A 25027-nucleotide genomic window follows, 5' to 3' on the forward strand; every position below is an offset into this window, starting at 1 on the left:
TCGCCTGTTCACTTCTCCTCAGATTGATGTGGCGCTGCCGAAGTCACACTTTCGATGGCCTATTTCCACACCGCAATGCTTTTACAGCCATTAAGAACCGTTGAGAATAGAGCGTTTCATCGGGGCGTATCGCACTCATCTCCTTCCACTTTCTCCTGTGTGGCTGTCAGAGTGTTAAACATGTCTGCCTTGATCAAACAGCCGTCTTGCATTGAGGCACGATTTTTTTTCATTGCGTTTACTTCCTGTCTCTGATCGGATCACGCCACGGGAGTTTGACAGAGGGGAGGGCCTATAAGTATGCCTGCAGTGTCTACCCTATTTGAACTCCATTCGCGCAGGGCATTTCCTCTCATGATATTTTGATTAAAAAGTGAAGCTTCAGTAAAATGGTAGCATTAAGGGCCTCTCTACTTTGCGTGTGTCTATCACTGCTGCATTTGTGTATTAGATTGGGCTGCTGCTCCATTTGGGGACTGCTGAGTAGCCTCATCAATTTGATAGATGTGTGTCAGACTTCCTCCCTGTGGCAATGCGTCTGGCAACACGAGTCTGGACTACATTATTTAACTGGTGTGGTTAGTCATAAAACCGCACCAGGCCATTCTTCTAATGAATAAATGTGCTATTTGTTGATGAATGTTTTACATTTGGATATTGAATGGCAAGGGTGGTGCAGGGAATTTGAGGTCATCTTCCTCAGATTAATACGGTATTGCACTACGCAGGCGTTTAGAGATTAGAAACCGCTGCAAACATTCAAAACAAGCTTCCGAATCTCTGCAGTGCAAAGCTTCACATCATGTACCTTACTGGAGCATGAAAGAATCCAAAGAGTCTCTCTAGTCTTGTTGCTGATGCTTAGAAAGAGAGAAAATGGAAACTAACAACCTGCCTTTGCCATTTTCCGCTTGCTTTGGATTTAGAAAGTGCTGCCTCTTCATCCTGAACACGGCATTTAAAAGCCATGTTTAACCACATCAACACATCCTTTTGCCCGATGCTTAATTTTATGTACTGTATAGTGCCGTTACATCTTTATCTGTTTTATCTGGACTGTCTCTTCTTAATACGGGTTAGAAATTAGGTGGGCTGCCAGCCAAGAACTTTGCTTTCAGACTGTGCTCTGATGGAGAGGATTACTCTACTTTAGTGGCGGGCCTCTTACGTTAACCACTGTATGATTAAAAAATATAATAATAATTTTTAAGTAACAAAACTCAAAGCACTCTGCCTTTGTTAAAATGTGATGGAGGTTTTTTTTTGTGTGAAGGAATTACAAATCAACAAATTCAACAATAATGAGCAAGCTGTTTTTATTGATATTTTGACAGTAAGTAATAAAAAAAAATGACATTGGCATTTATGCTGTTAGGCTAACAATATGTCAAACTGCTCAAATTGGTCATGTAATACGCTATAAAAAAAAGTAGGCCCATAAGCTATTAACAATTAGCATAAAAACAAATGTTCTAGAGGTTTTTCAAAAAGGGGAAAGGCTAAATGATGACATGAAGAACGTACTACAACTTCCAAGAAAAAAAAACAATGAAGGTACAATATCACCATTCATTCTTACAGTAAAGTACAGGTTTATCACGACAGGTGATTTTGGCACACCAAATTAGCCTTATTAGCACATAGCGCTCATTGTCTCCTATAAGTCCAAGTTGTGACGGGCTTGTCAAAGAGAAACAAACGCAGGTCTCCCACTAATTACAACAACAGTGCATTCAGCGAACTGGTGAATTGAACTGTTTCTTTCTATGCCAGTCTGTCAAAAGATTGCTTTATTTGAAATGGGTCAGTGGCACAAAAAAAGGCTGGAATCACATTGTAAAGAACACAGCTGATATATTAAATTAGTTAAGAATCCTCCTTTCCCTTTAAGCTGTGTAAACCGGGCTAACCGCGTCCTAATTGTGCAATCTATAGCTTACTGTCATGGGAGAAAACTTTATCAAATAGTGACACATATAACAGTTGACAGTTTAGTTATGAGATCAGAAAAAGGGCAGTTGGTATTAAACTGTATTTCAGCTAAGCTCCTTTTCAAGTGAACTAAATCAAAGCATTTCACTAACTCCTTCAAAAGGATCAAGCAGTGTACAACTTGGGCGCCTTGATACTTGATAGTTTGTCTTTAATGTGAAAATGTGAGTTTGTTGGGCCAACTTTTCTTGTAATAGTTATTTTCATCATCATCCTTGACAAGTCTATCAGCTCCAAGCCCAGGTTGGATATGTGTGTGTATAGTTATTGCATTATTCATGCCAGGGCGTTTTTGTTTGCTTGTTTCTGTGCCACCTGATGATCCCCACGGGGATGCAGTTTTAATGATCAAGAGAAAGGCGAGACTTGCCTTGTTGTTTTTTTTATCCTGGTCAGTTTCCACTTCATACTGTGTCATGGAGCTATCATTTATCACCACACTTTTATTTCCGCCTGTAGTCTGGTCCCATCTGCATGAGATCATCAGTATACTGCCAATTCTTTATGTGTCTGCCTCTACGACACTGTTTTCCGTTCATAAGTAATGTCCAAGTCATTTTTATCTCTGTTAGAGATCTTTTTATGACATTTTTCCGGTCGGTGAATTATGTTTATCCCAACCTCACTGGGTGGTTGTTTTGCGATGTGTGATCCTGAACACTCGCAGGTTATGCCACTCTTGATTTTCCACTTCAAAATAGTACCACAGAAACTGAACATATCAGTCAGTGTTCTGTTATCAAATATTTTAAAATATCTATATTACATCATGTTCACCAGAAATTCTCATTAGTAAATGCATTTATCTGCGGAGATGAGGTCACAAGTTTTGCCCTGACCAATCAGAGGATGGCAAAAATAATGACGCTATTGTGGTTGATCGCAAATTCTGGCCATTCCAGGGTTTAATTAGGTCAGCTGGGAAAGGCTCCATCTCCCAAAGACCCTTAAAATGATTATAGAAAAAATATGGATGAATGGATACTGTGCTGTGGAAAATGCACAAAACTGTGGCAGCCTAATAAAGTAGAAGTCAAGTCCCAAAAATTCTTTACAATAATATGTTTGAATTGTGTGTTTGTGGTATATGAATTAAACAGCAAAATCCACTTGTTTTTATTCATTTCAGGGTGCGGCCATTTTGTGACGGAAAATGACATCACAGCTTGGGTACTGTGATGTCATTTTCAAGTTGACAGCAAGTGGCAAAAATAGCTGGATATATATATTTTCTGCCTGATTCTTATTCTACAAACAGAAAATTAATCAGAATGCTGTGCTTGGACTATTAATGAAATTAACTGGTAATGTGATGTAACAGTGTTGTTATGGTACTTGTGATTCACCCCTCACGCCCCGTCATAATACAGACGGGACACAGCAAGGCATTGTCTGCTCTCATTGAATTGTGTTTGTTTACTATTCTACTATGCCCTCTTTAGTTCCACCCCTCCCACCCCCTAGTGTCCTTTGTATACTCACTGACCTAGTAGAAATAGTTGGGCCTGGCATCGATTTTCTATGTCGTTAAAATATCAGACACCTCTTGTAAAACAAATGTGACTTCCCATATGCAGTCTACATGTGAGCTAAAAAAAAAAAAAAGACGATGCTGACTAAGCTGTTGGCGTTCGCCTACATGTCAGATGTCAGTGACACTTCCTCACACGCAGGATGATGCATGGTGAGATGACAGGAAGTTTAGCCTTGAACCGGACCGTTCAACCTTATCTTTTACATAAGGAAGACTGTGAGTGTTTCTCCGGGCCGGCTTCTTTTTCGCACTTCCTTTTATACCTGTCAAGGTCAGTCCCAATCCCCTCGAGACGTGCATTTCTTTGCCTCTTCTTCCTTCCAGTGGCTGAGGCTTAGCGGTGTGTGTGTGTGTGGTTGTCACAGGTAGAACTAATGGGATGCAAATGTGCTGAGTTGTCTTAGCACAGGGGACACATTCTAATGAGATCCAATAAAGAAGTTAAATAAAACAATTTGCCTTTGCAACAATAACAAAGCTCTGTTTTGATTGGCACGCAATTGGAATAAGTTGCAATTTTACTGAATCTTGAAATGGTTTCTTGCAGATCTGAAGACCAAAGTTTAGAGAGAGGGACTGCACTATACATTGTGAGGCTTCTCATGGAGCAAGGCTCCATCCGCCGCGATGAAGTCGCTGGCTGGGTGATGGAACACCTTGGCACAAAGCCTAATACCGCCACACCGGACTCGCATCTTTCCTCAGTCTTCAACTTTTCTTTCTTCATTTCCTTCTACTGCCTGTCCAACTCCTCAATTGCACGGCTTTGCGAGTCTGCTCTCAGCCCATGAATCATCGGAGTCGCTCGGTTACTTTCTCTTGGCGTATATTACGTCTTCTCCCCCGTGAACTGGACTCTTTGTTTACCGCCGCTACCCCTTCATTTTTTCATCATCCTCTTATACACTGACACTTGGCTTTATTTGCACTTCAACCTCCTCCACATGGGCTCCCCCATTCTCCTTTCTTTTCCCCGTGAGGCTCTGCTCTTTCCTCACATTGGGAATGTGACTGACATTTTCATTTTCATGCTAAGATGAGTCTCCAGCACACTTGCTTGGCACACAAGCGTGTATAGACACGCACTTTTGCAAGGGAACCAGCTGCACATATACACACAGGCGCATGCACACAATACCCGCATGCATACTTTCTTTCCCTATTGTTGCCACCAGAATGGCTGACATGCAATCTGTGGACACACTCGCACATCTCAAATGCCCGTATACAAACAGAGGGAAGCACAAATAAGTCTGTGTTTCGATTTCGGGCCTCTGCAAAGTCAAAGCAGCTGCGCCGTACGTTTTAGAAGCTGAACAGTATGTGTAATGGAATTTTGTATGAAAAGCAATCATGGGGAATTAGTTGAGATGGGACTTAGTGTTTATATCCAGTATACATAATATAATTATTTAATTCTTAAAAATCACTGATGGTAGTAGCCTAGTAAACCACTGGGTTAAGGGCATTTGTTGCCTGATAACAGGATGGCATAGATCAGGGGTCTATTTCACAAAGCAGGTTTAGTGAGAACTCTGGGTCTAGAAACCCTGAAATGTGGGGAAACTGCGTTTTCTGTTTGAGAAAGGGAGTTAATTGAAACCAGAGAAAAAGAGGTAGCAGGTTTTTCTGAACTTTGAGGTTTTCTCTGTCCCCGCCTCCTTTCAGCCACATTTTCTCTTTCATAAAAGTCCGTTGCGGCGAGTTTTTGCATACATACGCCTATAGTCTATAGCGTAAAGTCCACAAACACGGCATGTTCTTTTGACAATAACCCTATTGATGAAGGTGCCGCATTATTGCGCAGAGAATAGAATATTTCGGAACAGTTATCTTTTTGAGCGGTACCGTTGCACATCACAGTCCATCACCTACATACACAACTTAATCCGTCCTTACATTTGCAACATTACCAGTCGTACTCATGCGCTCACATCACAGCATATATTGTGTGTTGCGCTCCGTTTTTTTTCTTATAACCGTTGGAATAATGTTTTTAGATTTCATCTTAAAGTAGCACAAATGAGCATTTGGTTTTCAGCGATTATGGCGGCACCTTAGGACAAAAGCGTTATTGTTTTCTTTTTAATGTCCCTTGAAAGAACCACATTTCCCATGAGGCCAAGCGCATATCATCGTGAAATCCGCACATCCAAGGCGTCCGTAGTTAGACTGAATTACATTGTTTCCAGTGGCTATTTTCTGTTTTTTCTTTATACAGCACTGTAACGTTTCTCAAGTATGTTAACAGCAGACGGTGGTTGTGATCTTACCTTCTTTATTGTACACACAAACAGTTCCGCCCCTGGGTCATAGTTTGAACACCACAGGTGCAGATGGAGTAGATGAAGAGTTCATAAAGTTATTTATGTGGAGTCATGAGAGGAACCTCGTTGGTCTCCACAATGCAACTCAATACAAAACCTTTGGAGAGAGCTGAAACTTGTGTTTTTATGAATTGTTGTAACCATAATCGATAAACAATCATTAAAATGGAAAAACGTTATTTTTTGGGAAAAACAGGAATAAAAAATAAATATCAACCATTTCACATAGTCTTCCATTAGCTTCCTTTTCTCATAGGGCAACACGTTTTAAATGTCTTCTTCACGCTTCCTCTCAAAGATCGACCCTCATCTGTCCTCAATCCTTCTTCCTGACCTCCTCCCTCTCTCCTCCTGTGTTCCACATGCTAATGTGTTTGTATCCCCAGCCTTCGGTGACTGAGAGAAGCCATTAGAGATAATACAGACTGCCGATGGTAGCATCTGGTCCAGGGTGCTTGTGTAGTTATGAGCGCCCCCCCCCCCCCCCCCCCAGAAGCAGTCAATCAGCCACCAGCGTTATGATTTGAATCAAAGCAAATGTTCTATTTAAGTTTTGTTAGTTCGGAACGCTTCATTAACTCTGATATTTTAATGGACAGGCTTAAGGCATTGTTTGTTACACTGCATTAGTATTTTTTATTATTGTTGATATTAATGAATAAATTATTAAGTGTACGGTTGTATTGTCTCTTAGTGAAGCATGCTGGAACCATTTTGAAAACTTCATTGAGCAACATAGTTTAATATCATTCACCAGTCTCATCGTTAGTGTTAAATCAATTGTCCAGAGCCATGTTAGTAATAATGAAAACCTGCCGACTGTTGTACTGTTTCAGTTTCTCCAGCTGCTCAAATTTTTATTTTGAAAACATTTCAAATCGATTTTGACATTTCTAGAATGCCTTATATTCCCACTCACGTACTTGTTGTGGCTTCAACTCGTTTGTGATGAACGACTGTACCCTGATTTAATTGTTTACCATAAAATCAATGGCGCTTTTGCAGAGCTGTGAAAAAAAATGAGCACAACCATACTGTCAGTATATCTGTGTGTGCGTGCGTGCGTGCGTTACAGCGTAAATAATGCAGAGTTGCTGATCGCGCTGAATGATTGATGACAGAAAGGTCACACACAAGAAATACAAAAAAAACCCGGTGCAAACAGTAAACTCTGTGCTTCGCTTCACGCATCCATTCGTGTTCTGCATCGTCTACTTTTGAACAAAGTCAGAACAAAACTGCATTGACTGACATGTTCATTCATTTTGTTATGCCTTGACCTTGTGTGCACTCCTTGCATTGCGTTTTATCACTGGTAAAATATTGATGAAGGCGCATAATCTGCGTGGTAGTCCTGCAAAGTGTACTTTTCCTCAGAGTTGTAAATGTCATTGAAATCTGAAATAAAAGATAATCAATAAAAATAAAGCACACTTTAAAATTGAAAAGGCCTTATGATTCATAGCTGTGATCTTCAACCAAATTACCCAACGTATATCAGACTTGAGTCTAGAAAATACAACAGATGTTGTTTTTTGGCATCAAAGTCAAATCTGCGTTGGCATGGCCAAGTGCTCACACTCTCGTTTCACATCCTCGCACATCTTTTTACTCAGCACCTGCAGGTGGCCTTTTGCGCTTGCTGGTGACCGACAGCTTGTGCTGTTCTCAGCTAGCGCTCTTCTCTCCACTGCGTGCAGAGAGCCTTTGAGGGCATCCTGCTGCCTGGAAGGAGATGTGATGTGACAGCTGACTATTGCAGATGAGGAGAGAAACCTCCTGTGTTGTTCCGAGGAAGAGGAAAAGCATCTCTTGAAAGATTCGCTGATTATACAGATTGTTGTCAGTAAATATTTGTGTTTGTCATTTTTAAGGGGGTGAATTATTTATTGTGGTAAAAGCTGCATTTGGACACATTTTTGCGTTGGATCATATTTGAGAGTGAAAAAACATTCTGCCCCTAATCTTTCTTTGTGTTACCGCTCCAGGTATTTAACACCTACTCCAACGAGGACTATGACCGCCGAAACGAGGAAGTGGATCCCGTGGCCTCGTCCGCCGAGTACGAGCTGGAGAAGAGGGTGGAGAAGCTGGAGCTTTTCCCTGTGGAGCTGGAGAAAGGTGGGAAGGAAAATCTCATGACATATTTGGCGGATTCGCCCACCCAATTGTGAGGTGTTACATTTCCCAAGAGTCTACAAACTGTCATAATAAAAAATAGTGAATCAGTCTTAAACGTATCGTGACACCTTAACTGCAAGTATTATGCAGAGCAAATTCCTACTTCTGCCGCCGATCTAAAATAGAGCGCTTTGTGTTGTGGGTTATCACCTTCCAGTCACTGTTATGTAACCCTAAGCTCTTATGAATAATGAAAAGGGAGGAATAGTGCACTGGAAAGGAACTTCGCATCCAGAACAATATTGCCGTATTAGTGAAGGGCAGCGTGCGCTTAAGGGGATGTCTCTCTCTTTTTTTCTTTTAATATTAAAGCACTATTTTTATACATATTTATTTATATCCCTTTCCCCTTATTATACATGCTCCATTTGCTTGCTTTTCTCTAGGAGTCATTTTAAGATTGTTGTTGACATATTTTCGAAACACAGTAGCACCCAATTCTCAAGGAGAATTTTTCTGTGTAAATTATATTGTCACCCTCTTAAAAAAAATTGCCTGTCATTTTTTTGCAAAAATTATTGTAAAAAAAATTGCCTAAATCATCTCTTCATGATGGAAATGGTTCAATTTCTTGTGTTTCCTGAAAAATCTGAAGAAATAACTTGGCGATTATTTTAAGAAGACGTCGATATGCAAATATTGGCTACCAGTATTTGTGGTCCGGTCCCAATTCCCTGCGAATTGCGGGGATCAACTGCATAGCAAACAAACAAGTTGTTTTACTAGATTAGTGATCGCTTTTTTGTTTTGTTTTGTTAATTTTTTTGCTAATCTCGCCGATCAGAGGTCAGCTTCGAAATCCCGATTGTGTAAAACGTACTTTAAATGTAAGATGTCTTTTTTATTTATTTTTTATTTTTTAAAGATTTTATTTTTTTCCCCATTCACAATATATAGATTTTTAATTTGAGTAGTTATTTGTTTTCGTGTAATATAATAGCCTCGGCAGACTTGTAGAAGACGTATTAAACTGTGTTCTACCTCTGTCCAGATGAGGACGGCTTGGGCATCAGCATCATCGGGATGGGTGTTGGCGCTGACGCAGGCCTGGAGAAACTGGGCATCTTCGTCAAGACTGTCATTGAAGGTGGAGCGGCCGAAAGGGACGGCAGGTGAGGTTCTTTCAATTCTGTTAATAATTAAGGGCAACAACTCCTGTCTATAGTACTGTGTATAAAAAGTGTTCATATTGTGAGCTATTCTGAACCTCACACACCAAACCCACACACAGTTCCTGTCAGATTTAGCAGTAGGGGTTGAGATTAGATCCATAGAGAGAGGCACACTCTGCTGTCTCACGCAGCGCTGCACATGTAATGAAATATATGCAGCATGATGTCTCTTGATTGTTACCACATTCTACCCATGTTTCTGGATGGTCCTTGTGCGCATCTTTTTAGAAAATGTGAACAGTGCACAAGGCCTATTGTTGTAGCGTAGGATAATTTTTCACATATAGTAGCTGACGCAAGCAACTCGGTCAAAGGTGGTCTGCTTTTTGCCCCAAGTCAGCTGGGACGTGCTCCAGCATCCCCCCTGTAACCCTGAACAGGATAAGTGCGATGGAAAATGGATGCAACAGTGCAGAGTAAGGATTCAGCTGGGGGGATGTTTTTGCAAAAGTCGTCTTTCTTGACGATTAACACACATCTCCCTGTTTTCCTGACTGCATTGCACTTTTAATAATAAACACATCACCTTAATTTATTTGGTATTTATCAACTCCTCAAATTTTACTCAGTTAGACCTTTGATTATATTTGCTGGTGCCCTTCACACAAAGCACCGAAGGATGTGTGATGAATGAAAAAGTTAACTGCTGTAAAAGCTTTTTTGTTGCTGCAATTTTGTTATTCCACATGTACGCTCGCACATCATATCCTTCAGTTATTACCCCTCCATCAGCTTGCTCGTGCGTGTGTGTGTGTGTGTGTGTGTGTGTGTGTGTGTGTGTGTGTGTGTGTGTGTGTGTGTGTGTGTGTGTGTGTGTGTGTGTGTGTGTGTGTGTGTGTGTGTGTGTGTGCGTGTGCGTGCGTGCGTGCGTGCGTGCGTGCGTGCGTGCGTGCGTGCGTGCGTGCGTGCGTGCGTGCGTGCGTGCGTGCGTGCGTGCGTGCGCGCGCGCGTCTCGGCCTTTTGCTGAGTCAGGTTTAATGGTCTGAGGCACACAATGGCGGGCAGACAGATCGATGGACCCGGCTGATGCTCACTGTTACGTGCGCTTCTGATGACCCACGGCAATGTCGCCGCTTTATCTTTTCCTAACTCCCGCTCGGCTCGCCATGTCAAGCCAGGAAGGAGGCACGAAGCCAGATTAAGATGTCAGATGCTGTGGGTCACATAGTAGCTGAAGTCTGGTTTGGTGACATTCACTGGCATGTTATTTTTAAAGAAATAAATGTGTAGTGCAAATCTAAAATAGTACTCTCTTGCAGGTTTATGACTCATTTTATCTGCCCTAAATCTTGCAATAACCCAGTAGGACTCTGAGGTTTGCATATTCAGGCCAATTAGAGGAACCAAAGCAAACACGGTGAAGCAGCATGCAAATGGAATAAGTTACCAAGAGGAGTGAAGTCATTCTGACTGTAAATTATTTTAAGTCCTGGTTAAAAACTTGCTTGTTTTCCCCCCCATACATTTAATGTCTTTCAAACATTTAAAATCAATTCTATGTATCTACTGAAATCAACAAAGATCTACAATAGAGCTAAATAAATGTTATTTTCAAAATAAAAATCTGATAAATGTGGTGTGTTAAAGTATTTTGATATTCTGTTTTATGTAAAGACAATTAGAGCAGTCTTTGGACTTACATTTTGAAAAGTAGCTCAAACGATGAGTAATTCCCTTTGTCTGTTTTTATGCAGATTTTCAAAGTAGAGCTTCTGAATTATCAATTAAAAGGGATTTTATGGATGATCAGTGGGTGGCTGATAGGAGTTCAACATCTCATCTGTGCTGTGTTTTATGACGTACAGCAAAAAGGCAAGCTGGCCTCTGTCCTTATTAGACCTCCGTGTTTTTTTTGCGGCTCGTTTTGTCTCATGGTTAGTCTGCAGCCATCAGCGGGAAGCGTTTGCCTCAGTGTCGTCTTCCTATCTTGAAAATAATGTGCGTGATTGGCCAAGCTGATGTCTCTTCCACTTCTCATTCTCATGCATTAGCCTCATCGTGTAATTTTGACATTTATTTTCCCAGGCAGTCATTTTCAAGAGGGACATGGTGAACTACGAGCCGCTTCAATTAACGTTAAGACAATGACATTCATTCTCGGACCCTCAAGTGTTAAACGATGTCCTCATTTTTGTGGGTACGTGTCTGTTTGTGTTAGGATCAAAGTGAACGACCAGATAGTGGAGGTGGATGGGACCAGCCTGGTGGGTGTCACACAGAGTTTTGCAGCCTCTGTCCTCAGGAACACATCAGGAGTTGTACGGTAAGAGACACTCCCTGTAAAAAGAAATAAAACAGGTAGTGGAGGAGATTTGATCATATCAGCAGGAAGTGTCACGGTGACCCAGCTTAGCCCTCTAAACGTCATATTTGACTTGAATGGTTTTGAAATTCAGAGTACATTTTGTGTACATTATGTGTTCATTTGTGTAAAATGTTACTCGGTGTGTTTCTTTTAGTATCACTCGACGGCTTTTCACTCACGGTTCTCTCTTGCTTTTTCTATCCTCCTCCATCATGTCACCAACTTACTGCACCTCCTCCTCCTTGGTAATCCTTCCCCCTCTGAGGTTTTATGGCCAGCTGTCCTACATTACACTTTTGGTATATATTTAACCTATTAAATCATGCAGGTTGTAAATTGAAATCACTTCCATATGCACTCACTGTAAAGGAGTTTCCATACCTGAAATTCCACAAAATGGTGGAAATAAGGTGACGTCCCGTGAATGAGAAGGGTTGTTTCCAGGTCAGCTATTCCTCAGACTTCCATGATGTCCAAAGGCTTACACCGCAACAATTGTAGCTCGGGTCTTTTTTTTTCTTTCTTAAATTTTCTTCTTTGTTCACCCCAGTTGTTCCTTCACATGTAGATCAAATAATAAAAGGCGCCTCTCTGCTGGAGCGTAAGGCCCTGCCTGCATTGCCTTTATAAAGGGAGATATCCAGCTGAGTTTCACACAGACAGGACACTGGGACATCATGCTCTCACACACTCGTAGCCCATCTTCTAGTTCTTTTTCACTTAGCAGAGAATAAATATGTTGGAATTTACAAAATTATCTTTGAAGCGAGACCTTGTTTCAAACACAAAATTATGTTCTTTGAATTCATGCTAAGCTATGTGTGAATTTATAAACACAGCCACACTTGTTGGAATTGGATTGCTTAATAATTATCATCTATTTGACCCGTTTGGATTCTAAACATGACAATAGTTATTTAGCATATGGAGATCAAATAAAACCTTAAGAGATGAGTGAAGACATTGCTTACACTCTAAAAACAACGTGTCAAAAAGAACACAAATTGGGTCAAAAAGATACTGACCCAACTGAAACAACCCAAAAGATTGGGTTTTGTGGGTTCTTAATTTGAACCAGATTGGGTTATTTTATACACAACAACCCAACAACAAAAAAATTTGGGGGGGTGGGGGGATGTTATTCATTTGATCCAAATTGGGTTATTTCATCTAAAAAAAAAAAAAGAAAAAAAAAGTTTGGTTGTTTTAGAGAAGACAAGCCTCAAAATAGGGTTGTTTTTATGTGTTATTGATTAGAACCAAATTGGGAATGTTACAACCCAATAAATTAGGTTGTTTAGTGGGTTATTAATTTGACCCAACATTTTGGCTTAAATGAATAAACAAACAACTTTGGTGTTATTTAAAACAACCCATAATATTGTGTTGTTTTGTGGGTTATTCGTTGGATCCAAATTGGGTTATTTTGTAAAATAACAAATACATTTGGTTGCTTTATTAAAACAAAACAAAAATGGGTTGTTTTCCACAAAAGAAATACTCAAATTATGATTGTTTTGTGAGTTAATCGTTTGACAAAACATACTTGGTTTAAGTAAAAATATAAAAAAAGTTGGGTCGGTCCCTTTCTGTCCCTATTTGGATTATGCTTGATTTAACTGTTTTAGAGCGTACTTTTGTTTAGTTTTCTTAACAGGATTTTTTTTTTTTATCCAACTGTGAAAGCCTTGGCCATTGAAATCTGCACCCACAGCACAGAAAGAAGACATTTCATTAATGAGTTATCACAATTTCTCTATTTGATTGAGGCATCATCATGATTTAGTGGCTCATTGGCCTGGCTTCTGTGCAGGTTTGTCATTGGCCGAGAGCGACCAGGCCAGCAGAGCGAGGTGGCTACGCTCATCCAGCAGACCCTGGAGCAGGAGAAGAGGCAGCGAGAGCTCCTGGAGCAGCAGTACGCACAGTACGACGCCGATGATGATGAGGTAATGATCACTATCGATATGATTCATTGTCTGACAGGAGGGCGGGTAACGCCCATAAGAGGAGGCAGTGGTTGTAAATAGCCACCCACTTGATGAAAAGTCAGCAATCATATGAAAAAGGTGAAGTATGTATTATTCATCTGTAGCCCCGCTTCTTCTCCACCTCGGCATCGCGCTTTGAATTCTTGTAAAAGCTGCAAAAAAGTTAAGGAAATGGCTATCTTACGCAGATTATTATTTTATTTTTTCCATTTAGCAAGAAATTTGATTTGCGCTAGTGGGTCACAAAAATTGATGTGGCGGATCGGGACTCTGTAAGCTCATGCTCTTCACGCTTCCCATGACTCGATCAAGTCTCCCATCACACGTCTGGACAGTGCAGTGGGAGTTGTCATGCATAAGAAACTGTTCTCCAGGCCATGGAGGCGTATCCCAAGTGCTGTCATAATCCCAAGCACATACACACGCATGAAACACTGCCTGTTCTAATTAAAGTCCTGTGGAGAATTGGCACCGCGAGAGTGGGACGCCATGTACAGAACAGTCATCTTCAGACATGCAAGGAACCTGGGGCTTCCTTTATCCTCCCACTGTCTAACACCACCAGCAGTATAACAGCACAACCAGACTATCCAGTTTTTAGTTTTAGGAGGGGAAAAGAGTTCCAACTTGACTCGCGTAGTAACAGCAAAAGAAAACCAATGAGAAATAAAAAATGGAGGCTTGTAATTAGGTTAGTCTTGAGTAGAAGACTGTCATTTATAGGATAAGATATTCTATGGCAGGGATGGGGAAGTCCTAAAAAGTTTCACTTTTGTACTTACTGCATAACCCTGTTAAGTAACAAACCAATACACCATGAAAAAAACCACATAAAAAAACGCAGATAATTTTCACGAAAAATGGGGTGAAATTAGGGACATTATTGTAGTATTTATTTATTTATTTTTTGAAAAGGAAAAAATCCCACATGTGAAAATATATTGAAAAAGGAAAATGTGAATCTGAATTACAAATATATGGGAGTGAATATAGTTTCAAGTTGTAATATCACCAATCACCACTAGATGGAGAGTCTTTGCTGCCCTATTACAACGTGATTAGGCCTAATAATTATTTCCAGATTTGAAATAATATACAGCACAAACCTCAATAATATAAAAATCCGAGCAAATAGATTTTTGTAAAAAACTATAAAACTGAGTTCTTGCACTTAATGTTGGTTTCTTGTTCAGCGGTTTTGTGTCGTCCTTGAATGATAATTTTTAAGAGCATGTATTTTTCTAGAATAACATTTTTTGTAATTTCGGAAGTGTGTGGGCCTATGTGAACCTCCATTAGCACTGAAGAAAAATTGTGGGCCCCTCCAGCATTTAAGTTGCTCATCCTTGGTCTATATAAAGATTTTAAACTGCTTCCGAAAACACTTAGCGTTAATTCATAGCGTTGTGGGATAAACCGTAACAAAACCATTATCCAGATCTAAGGGGCAATAAGTAGAGCTCATCAATATTAATAAGTCTATAAATTTCCCAGCGATTCCCACCCCGGGTGGGCTGGGATGAAGGCGCAGTATGCTGATGACTGTGACTGATGGCTCTTTATTGGCGTCCGGTCCCAAGAGAAACAGAAAGTCCTTCAGTGAGCAATAAATGACACATGCACACTTTTGTGTGGAATTATTAGTAATCAATCTCAATCTTGGCCATCTGTCAGTAAAATAGGAACATGCATGCATGGCGCACACAGTCTTGAATTTTGAGGTCCGAGTCAAAGCAATCCCCCCAGAAAACTCCACTTCAAAGTTTTGCTAAGTACTGCCAATCGCTGTAAACAACAACTATTGCCATTACGCTCATGGACCCCCCCCCCTCCCCCATCTATGCATGTGGCGCCAGGTGATTCATCACACTCATGTAGAACTGCTCTACTATGTATTGTCTTGCTCCCCCTTCACCGAATGGGACCTTAATATATGATGCTGCAACCATGGCAACAGACGAGCCTATTATAGGAAAAGGTTGACACAAGACTGTTAACTGAATTGATCTACACCTGCACATCCTGTTGGGATACACAATTTGCAAATTAAAAGAAAAAAGGATAATGCTTCATCTGGAAATAGTTGTCAATACATTGAGTGAAATTATGGAAGCAATGACCTCATTTGTTGGAGATGTAAAAATGGTTCACGTGTAGGAGTTATAGTACATGTGTGGGTGCGAGGTAGAAACAGTTTGTTACGTTGGTATTGTGCTCTCACTGGACCTATTAGTTACACATGCTCAATCTTATATAAGATGCTGGAAAGATTCTGCCTTTAGTAAGATGATAATCCCTAATATCACCCACTCGTGTTGCTTAAAAATAGCTACTGCAAACCACAATAATATTAAATAAGCACCTCTAAATTGAGCATTATAGCATTTGTATTTTAAATGGCTTGATTGTGTGACGCTACAAAGGCGCCAGAGATATATTCACAGAGTAACTCCACTGGACATGTGAGGCACTGTTGGTCACGGGCCAAATCAATGAATTGATCGATGCGCTCGGACTCAAAGGCAAAAGGACGTCGCTTCCCTTCATCCAGTTTGACTTACCAACTCGAGAACCCGTGCAACATCTCACAGCCTTGTAACAAGTCACTACATGTAGGAAACATGTTCAGTTTAGTGTTTCTTAATGATGATGGTGTGATTACTGTGCCCTTAAAAGTGCAATTATTATTATTATTATATAAGGGTCTATTATAATATCACATTTTTCACATACCTCCCTTTGTGGCAGATTTAACATGTCAGAAAAAACAAGATTGTCGCAGTGTATTTCTGATAGAAAATACATTTTCAGCTCACCAGGCTGTCAGAGCAATTCATATCTGAGAGGGTTTGTGGAACATTAAGTGGGTTATCTAGATTTTGACACGATGGTCGCATAAGTAGCATTACTTATGCAAAGTCGCAAATGAAAAGAAGATGTTGCAGGGAAATGAAAAGCAAATTTTGGGAGAGCTTTGACATGCGGCTCCGACACATGTAGACTAAACAAGAAAAGCTGTCGGATGCACTGAGTGAATGTATTTTTGGGGGGATGGGGCATATTTTTTATTATAGTTTATAGGCAACAAAATGTCATGTTTGGGTTCTGTTTTTCCTTGTGTGTCTCCCTTGGTCTTGTTAAATGTAATCCTGCCCTTCCTCGTGTCAACCAATCAGTGCCCTCAGCCACTTGTGTCTTGCCCCAGGTGTGTCTTGTTGTGTCATTAGTGTGTGTGTGTGTATTTAGTCTCCTGTCTCTCCTGTCTGCGTCGATTCATTGTCATTTTCCTCCCGTCATGCTGCCAGTTTTTTGCCTTGTTGCCCTCCCCACGTTTTGTTTTTCTGCCATTTGGAGGTCGCTTTTATTTTGAATAATTAAATTCCTTTTTTGTCCATCACCTCTGCCTCCTTGCCCTGCTATCCTGCGTTTGGGTCCTCCTCCAAACTTTACTCCCTTGACACAAAACCCCCAAATTCACCATTTCAAGAAATAAGACAATAAACAAGATTATTTTTAGTGCAGAAATTAAATAGGGGGTTGACATTTTCCTATCTGTGTAATTAAGAGTTTAACGTTTAGAAATCAACTACTGCAATAACTGTACTTCAACCAAATTGAGATGCTTACCTGTTACTGACATTGCATTTTCTGTTCTTCAAGCAGACAGGTGAGTACGCCACAGACGAGGAGGAGGCGGGGCCCGCCGCGGCGAGCGAAGAGAAGAACATCGAAGTGTTCGACCTGCCCGAGAACGACGACGCCTTGTCGCCCTCGGATTTAGATGCCACTAAATTGTACCAGAAATTCAGAGAGGTAATTTTTAACCCCTTCAAAAAAAGTGAGGTCTCTAGTATTGATTTAACTAATCCACTGCTTCATATGACACTCTCTCTGTAAACAGATGTAATTGCATTGCACATGTCACTGGAGAGGCGAAATGAAAAAAATGTACATTTTTAATCTCACTGTCTGTGAAGTGTGAATCTCATCAAATACAGCAGATGATATTAGAGTAATACATATTTGAGTGTGCAATATTTCCTCCTATTTGCGCAAATGCATCCACACTTGTCATTGTCCACTGATCCAGAAAGCTGGCGATTGCTCCAACTTGCTGCCGAGTTGTACATTTTAATCAGGACAAGATGAGCTCAAATAGCAAATATGTCCTACACAGCTTTCAGGAGATGTGTATGGAATAATCCCACTTCTTGTTATGTTTCTTTAGGATTACGTAGATGATTTATTGCAACTTTTTTTCATGTTTTACATAATTGAATGAACATAAAATGTGTGTTTAGTACAAACAAAAAAATAAAGTTGTGTAGAAGTCAACTTTTTGACTATTTAGTGGATCATTATACATACCGTATAATGCAAAAATAATAATGTACAAATTTGAGAAATATTTTCTCATTCAGCCTTCCTGGCTCTAAATCTTATGCCCCCCCCACCCACCCCCACCCCCCCCCCCCGCCTATGAGTGAGCACGTCATCACTGGTGCTGCAATCGAACCGGGTCGTCCGCCTCGGTCCGTCACAGTGTATCGAGCCTGCGCAGCCAAGCGTTTGATTATCTGACCGTCCTCTCACTCACTCTCTTCTCCCCTTTACTATCCTCTCATTTTCCCAACAGCTCCAGATCAAACACACAGTTACTGAGGCCGAGATCCAGAAGCTTAAAAACAAGGTAAGTCAACAGGACTGTCAGGGTGACTTAAGGTGGATGTCAGAGGCAATGACGTAAGTTTTTAAATGCATGTATTCAGATATTTAGTTTTTAAATCAATTTGTCTGCTGGATTAATAATATTATTATTATTATGTCTGCTCCAGTCCATGTTGTGAATCGAGCAGCATTTCTTGAATTATCTTTTCATCTTCTCGCAGTTGGCCTCCGTGGAGCGAGAGAAGCAACGTTGGGAGAAGGAAAAGAGCCAGCTGAAGGCCAGCATCGAGGAGAACAAGGAAAGGATGCTGAAGCTGGAGAGCTACTGGATCGAGGCACAGACCCTGTGCCACACGGTCAACGAGCACCTGAAGGAGGCCCAGGCGCAGTATCAGACGTTGGAGAAGAAGTACAACAAAGCCAAGAAACTCATCAAAGATTTCCAGCAAAAGTGAGTGACGCGCAACGATTCGAGCTCCATGTTGTGTATAGTGTAGGAAAAAAAGGCCAATGTTTGAACGGAAGGACCGGGAGAATAGGAGATTAGCTGACATCAGGGATATTGTTTAAAAAATGTTGTTTATTTAATTAAATAACTTAGGACGTTGTCAGTATGGCAGAGTGAAAGCTGTTCATTTTCTATAGTGCTTACCATATTAATAGAACAGGTGAGGTGGGGCCTGTCCAATCGGACTTTGGGCTCATAAAAATGCGTCGTTTCCATAGTAACGGTACCACTATAACAGCCTGACATAAACCTGACGGCGTCCTTCAAATGTAAATTCTTTGCAAAAAGGATGAATTTTGAAGGCTATGTAACCTCGTTGATCCTGCTAGTAGTAGCACAGCTATGTGGAAAAAATTTATGTCGATTAATTTTTTTTATTACACATTAAAATTTTTACGTTTATGGGATATCTGCATTCAGTTTCATCCCCAAAACAAACAAAAAACAAAAACAAAAAAATACATAAAAATGACCAAAACGGACATAACAGTTTTTCACATAGCAGCGGCGATATGCATGCTTGTTTGAAAGATTAAGCTTCTCACATTTTAGAGCTAAAGTTGTTGTGTTACAAACTACATTTAAGTGACGTGGCAAGTTGATTCAAATAAATGCATTTTTTTCCCTACTTGCCTCCACTGCATATGTTTTTTGTTTTTTTACCTCCCTATGTAATTGTAGTGTGTCCACACTGTAGTTTATATTCCATGTAATGTATTTACTATTTACAGTCGTGGCCCAAAGTTTTGAGTGACACACAAAATCTACTGCCTCAGTTTTGATGATGGCAATTTGAATGTACTTCAGAATGTTGTGCACAGTGATCAGATGAATTGAAATAATTTGCCATTTATCGGGTCATGAAGAACTTGAAGGAGAGAGGTTCAATTGCTGCGAAGAAGGCCAAAGCCCAAGAAAGTCCAGCAAACGCCAGGACCATTTCCAAAAGTGGATTCAGTTGCGGGACCGGGGCACCACCACTGCGGAGCTTACTCAGGAATGGCAGCAAGCAGGTGTGAGTGCATCTGCACGATCAGTAAGACTTTTGGTGGATGGCCTGGTTTCAAGAAGGGCAGCAAAGAAGCCACTTCTCTGCAAGAAAAACATCAGGGACGGACTGATATTCTGCAAAAGGTACAGGGATTGGACCGCTGAGAACTGGGGTAAAGTCATTTTCTCTGATGAATCCCCTGTCCGATTGTTTGGGGCTTCTGGAAAAATGCTTGTCTGGAGAAGAAAAGGCTCACTCACAATTTTGCCTAAAAACACAGGCATGAATAAAGAATGCTACCAAAACATCCTCCGAAAGCAACTTTTCCCAACCATCCATAAACTGTTTGGTGAGGAATAATTCCTTTTCCAGCATGATGAGTAACATCTAACAAAAATATCTAAAAACACTACAGCAGCAAACTGAAAACCAATACTTTGTCATTCTCAAAACTTTTGGCCACGACTGTATTGTACATTTTTATTTTGTGACCCTTTTGTGAGGGTAAATAAATTAATAAGAATACAGCAATGTTCTGTTTTGATTAACGCTTATACGAGTTTAACTGTTTGTTTTAGTAGAGTTTCCAATATTTTGTCCTCCTGCAACAAAATAAGATGCTGTAGTTATAACCAGTGCTACACCCTTACAAATTGTTTGATATTATTAGATCATGCAGGTGTTCCTAATGCATCCAGGTGATGGTATACTGTCCTAATTGCTCCTACACTCAGATTCCACCTTGGCATGTATAATAACTCCTACACATTACATTTCTAAAAGAGGCCATTGCTTCCATCTTGACTCTTAGTGTAGTCGGATGAATAATGCCTGGATTAATTTCCCGCAATCTTTGCTTGCATCATCCAGCAGAGGATGAGAATATCTTATTCGCTCCCATCTGCCAGGCAGAGTTGCTTTTTTTTTTTTTAATACGCGGAATCTTTTCCCATTTCAGCACCAAGTGCGGCTTTCCACTCCTATGCGGCACAACTTGTCTTTCTTTGTGCGAGGCCCATCACAACCTCGACTGCTCGGCTTCATTCCGACCGCCTCTAATTGGCTCTGGCCCTTCAGGCCAAAGTGAGGCTGACAAACTGGAGCGAAGATCTCTGCACAGGAGAGACGTGTACATTTACGAACAGAAAAATACTCTCAATACACCTTTGCTGATCATGTTATCAGCTCCCAAAAAGTATTTTATATATTACACATTAAGTCTGGTCCATTTTCCCCCCATTTTTGTCTTTATAGGTTATTCACTTTGGTGAAATACAATACCTGTAAGATTCTGACAAATTCAGAAGGTGGCTATGTATGAATGGTGTATACATTGACGCTTATCGAATTTGTAGCCTTGGAAGAGGTAGTTGCCTCCAATTGGCTTACTCCCCCGTTCAACACTTTTTCAATCTCCTCCTCCAGGGAGGTCGAGTTCGTCCAGAAGGAGGATGCTGAAAGGACACGACTGGAGGAGGCTGAGAAAGCTCACCTGGCTGAGATCCAGGGACTGCAAGTCAGGGTAAAAAATCATATTCGATGTTTATGTATGACTCTCCATGCAGGTGTTCTAAATACGTCTGTCAAATTCAGCCAAGTGGTCCTCAAAGGACGCACTAAAAAACCCTGAAGATGCTGAGAAGATAAGCAAATTAACACTGCATTTCAATGCAAAAGTCCGCATCCCTGTAGAAAGCTTTATTTTTGCAAGACTGTCCCCTCAGTTCACTCTGACAGCAGATGGCTCGGGCGTCCCTGTGGCCTGTGGTCGGACGTCAAGTTGATTTATGTTATTTTTTGCTTAGCCCACAGTATAACATGACAGAAGCGTTAGTGTCTGCTCAACTAGATCGCCAGTGCAGCCGAATGTGCGTACTCGTTATTCTGCGCACATCATCCAGCAACTGTCTTTTCTCTTTCCCAGCGCAGCATCGTCCATAAAGCCACGCTGGATGGATTCAGTGTGGAAGAAGAACTTGAGAACATTAACCTCCCTCTTAAGGAACACCTTTGGGATGATTTCAAAAGAAATTATTTTGCTAAATTCGGAAGCTTTTATAGCTGGAAAGAGATTTGGGGATATTATTTTGTTTCCCCGAGTGCCCGTCATCCAGAACGCTTTTGTTCTGACAGCAGCGTACTCGCAGCTGATTAACATTGATCCCCTTTCTCTTCTCAACAGATTGCAACACTGGAGTCGGAGCTGATGCAGTTGATGAAGCAGAACAACATTCAGGTCAACAACAACAACAGCAACAGCGCCGAGAGGCCGCATGCTCTGCAGCACAGCCCCAGCAGAGTTGCAGAGCAAGGTAGAGGTCAGTGCACCCTTGTGTGGATACAGTGCAGTGGATCTTGAAAATTTCACATAAAAAAAAAGCATTTATTTTGATGGCAAGAAGATCTGAAAATAATTCAAAAAGTCCTTGTATGTAGGAGGTTAGTCGTATGGTGCTCCACAGGGTTCAATTTTGGGGCCCCTGCTGCAGATTATTGTCTACTTACAACAAACTTGAAACCGTGATATCTGCTTTGTATGCTCTCCTCTTGAGCTAAGCAGGCTGTACTTCCCCGCGACAGCGTCAGAACGCGTGACATGTGTGACCAGTGCCGACAGGGTGAACGGCGAGACTGGATGCTTGCAGATCTGAATGACGCAGCCCATTACGCAACGTAAAAAACTCAGGCGGCAAAGGAGACAGCTGGGACGCGCGAGAAATGGGAGCACGTGGGAGGAGAGAAATCTGCAGATAGGATCGCTTACAAATTGGAATCGTTTAGTGTCTTGACAGTCTGTCCTTGTAATGTCAGTAAATTACGACCACCTAATGAACACATTTTTTACTGCGCGAGTTTGATTTGACTCTGATACATATCCATAAACCGTCTTTATTGGGTGTTAATACAAAATAAAATCTGTGGAAACTGTTGACGTAATGCCTGAAAATGACATTTGATACTGAAGTACAACGCATTTAAGAAAATTTTTTAATGTATGCCAAATACAACACATTGTTGTGATAAATACCATCAATCCTATACTGCTGCTTTTGTGTGCGTGTGCAGAACTGAGGAAGGGCTCCCCCTTCTCGCCCAGCTCCAGAGCAGACAGCGTCAGCTCCACAGAGGGCGAGGTTTGTGAAGTTAACACACACTTTTTCAACTAGAGTTACCTTATCATACAAAATGTCTCGAAACGTATCATCTGTCATAATACCAGCCAGAATCCCAAAAGTTAATGTACCATAAAGGTCGCCATATTGTATGAGCGCTGTATCTAATCCATTTACTTAATGGATTAATAGCTGCATGTAGCTCATATGCACCTATTCAGCGCATCACTGTCACGATTTGTTTTTCTCTCACTGAATATTTTAAAATTTTAGACCACACTCCATTTCACCTCTTTCTGTCCATCCTCAGGTCTCAGAGGGACGCAGCAGTCCAGGTCATAGTCGCTCTGGCTCCATTCGTAGCTTGGCCTCTTACGACGCGGTCCCCAGGGGTCTGGCCAGTGCAGAAGGATCCCCCAGACGAGCAAAAGAAGGTTTGAATGTCTCGAATAGACAACGTCCCACAGATTACATCAATGTCAGTGCAGTGCATTTGGTTCAGAATCATTCATTCTTTCGTTCAGTCATTGATACAAGGGCTCAACTCGATAAACATTTGCCGTCCAACTAAAGGAAAATGACTTGTTGTTTATCTAAAACAACTGCATAGCTTGGCCTCAGGGAAACTAACAAACAATACAAAAAGCCTAAGAGAGGTTAACAAATAGCATTGGCGTTTCAGTGTTTGAACCAAAACAGTGGAGCGACATATGTTGACAGATATTCTTTATCCTTTGTATAGAACAACACGGACAACTGTAATTCATTAAGAACCTGTGACTGCCTCCATGTATTTCCGCATGTCTTATTTTGCCCCCAGGTGGCAATGACAAGCACACCTAGAACGGATTAATAGCGTTTCCATTCATTTCAATGGGCAAAGATGTTTTGTGATACAGACACAGAAACCCCTGAGCAAATTAGGTTGACATGGCAGCACATAGAGGCTAAAGGAAGCTTTTTAGAAATATAAACCGGTGTTTTTCGCAGGTTCTCTTGCAACTTCAAGCCCCTCGCGACGAGTTGAGGAGCAGAGACAAGCCCCCGAGTCTGGGTAAGATATCGACGAGTGACATTGTTGCGCAGTGTATTATTTTTGTGTGACATCAGTATCAACTCTTTTTCAGTTGCACAGAGCCATTGGTAGAGAACAGCCCTCGGAAAGTCAAGGCAAAATTTCAAGAGGTTTGCAGCCAAATGAATGACTTGAGCATATTGTAAAATATTACTTTATGCACATAGTAGATTGTGTAGCAGTTGACATTTGTCACACTTTTCTTGAATGTCACAGCGGTACCTAATGTTGGTGATACATTTCTGAAGACGAGTAATATTTGTTTTCATTTGTGTTGAACAGACTCCTATTTCATTGCCGCACTTCTTCTCCTATTCATATTACCTGGTACTGTATCACTGTGTTATTTGCTTATAAGCTTAAACACTTTGAGTTGTCTGAAATTAACCTACTTAACGACGCTTTACTCAAATCCCTATTGAGTCAATTCTGATTCCTTGCAGCCCTACAATCACTTACTTTATAAATCTTCGATTCTCTTTATTAATCGGCCAATCAAAAAGGGCTGTAATCAGCGGGAAAGTCTGATGCGTGCTCTCCTCATCCATCCTCCCTGTGTTTAAAACATGCAGTGAATAGCCCACAGTCTTGATTGCATTTGCAAGCTAAACGCACTAATCAATAACATTCCAAGGAAAGGTCAATAGAACAGAGGCCTGTCGCCCAATTAAGCCCATTCAGCCTCCCGCTGCTCGCAGATGGGAGCCCATTGTGACTTGATAACTGTGCGTTGCGGTCTGCCAGGGACCCGCTTTGAGCGAAGACCTGAGTGCCAGCAGCAGCAGCTCCGTGGAGATCAGCGGGCTGGCCGGCGAGGCCAAAACGTTGGGACACGCCGACAGCTTAGCGCTTTCTTCTGATGAGGTACCACTGGCTTAGAAATTGCTGCACATGAGTGTAAAAAAATTAAATAAAATAAAAATAAAAAGACCCGTAACTGGAAAAGGGTTGAAGGTGCTGCGGGTTGTCTTTCTTCATTGTTTACAACTACTCGTCTTTTGGTGTGTTTTTTGTGTGTGCTGCCGCATGCAGAGTCTGGATATGGTAGATGATGAGGTGAGACTGGCAACTGTAACTGTTGACCGCGACCACTTATGAGATTAGTCTGAAATCATGGCTGAATGCACAGAGGAAGACCTGAAAAATTAGTAATCGCGTCACTCACCGAGT

General features: G+C 41.1%; 1 protein-coding gene across 8 annotated transcripts in view; it reads left to right on the top strand.

Moving 5' to 3' along the window:
* ppp1r9a (protein phosphatase 1, regulatory subunit 9A) overlaps positions 1 to 25027 on the top strand; it is a 37615-nt gene that overhangs the window by 9862 nt on the left and 2726 nt on the right. For 2 of the 8 annotated variants that reach the window (XM_086063054.1, XM_086063053.1), the window contains exons 3-18: positions 7842 to 7974; positions 9026 to 9146; positions 11365 to 11469; positions 13325 to 13460; positions 17163 to 17315; positions 18139 to 18192; positions 18392 to 18621; positions 21095 to 21191; positions 21852 to 21987; positions 22736 to 22803; positions 23093 to 23216; positions 23773 to 23836; positions 23910 to 23967; positions 24140 to 24184; positions 24602 to 24721; positions 24890 to 24913. In XM_086063054.1, coding sequence (XP_085919180.1) covers positions 7842 to 7974; positions 9026 to 9146; positions 11365 to 11469; positions 13325 to 13460; positions 17163 to 17315; positions 18139 to 18192; positions 18392 to 18621; positions 21095 to 21191; positions 21852 to 21987; positions 22736 to 22803; positions 23093 to 23216; positions 23773 to 23836; positions 23910 to 23967; positions 24140 to 24184; positions 24602 to 24721; positions 24890 to 24913 — 1668 coding nt within the window. The remainder of the gene's footprint in view (positions 1 to 7841; positions 7975 to 9025; positions 9147 to 11364; positions 11470 to 13324; positions 13461 to 17162; positions 17316 to 18138; positions 18193 to 18391; positions 18622 to 21094; positions 21192 to 21851; positions 21988 to 22735; positions 22804 to 23092; positions 23217 to 23772; positions 23837 to 23909; positions 23968 to 24139; positions 24185 to 24601; positions 24722 to 24889; positions 24914 to 25027) is intronic. The other 6 variants (XM_086063055.1, XM_086063056.1, XM_086063060.1 and 3 more) reach the window with 6 other exon arrangements.

The sequence above is a fragment of the Leptonotus elevatus genome, chromosome 19 (assembly GCF_054856555.1).
Source record: "Leptonotus elevatus isolate MCC_2025b chromosome 19, RoL_Lele_1.0, whole genome shotgun sequence".
Taxonomy (NCBI): domain Eukaryota; kingdom Metazoa; phylum Chordata; class Actinopteri; order Syngnathiformes; family Syngnathidae; genus Leptonotus; species Leptonotus elevatus.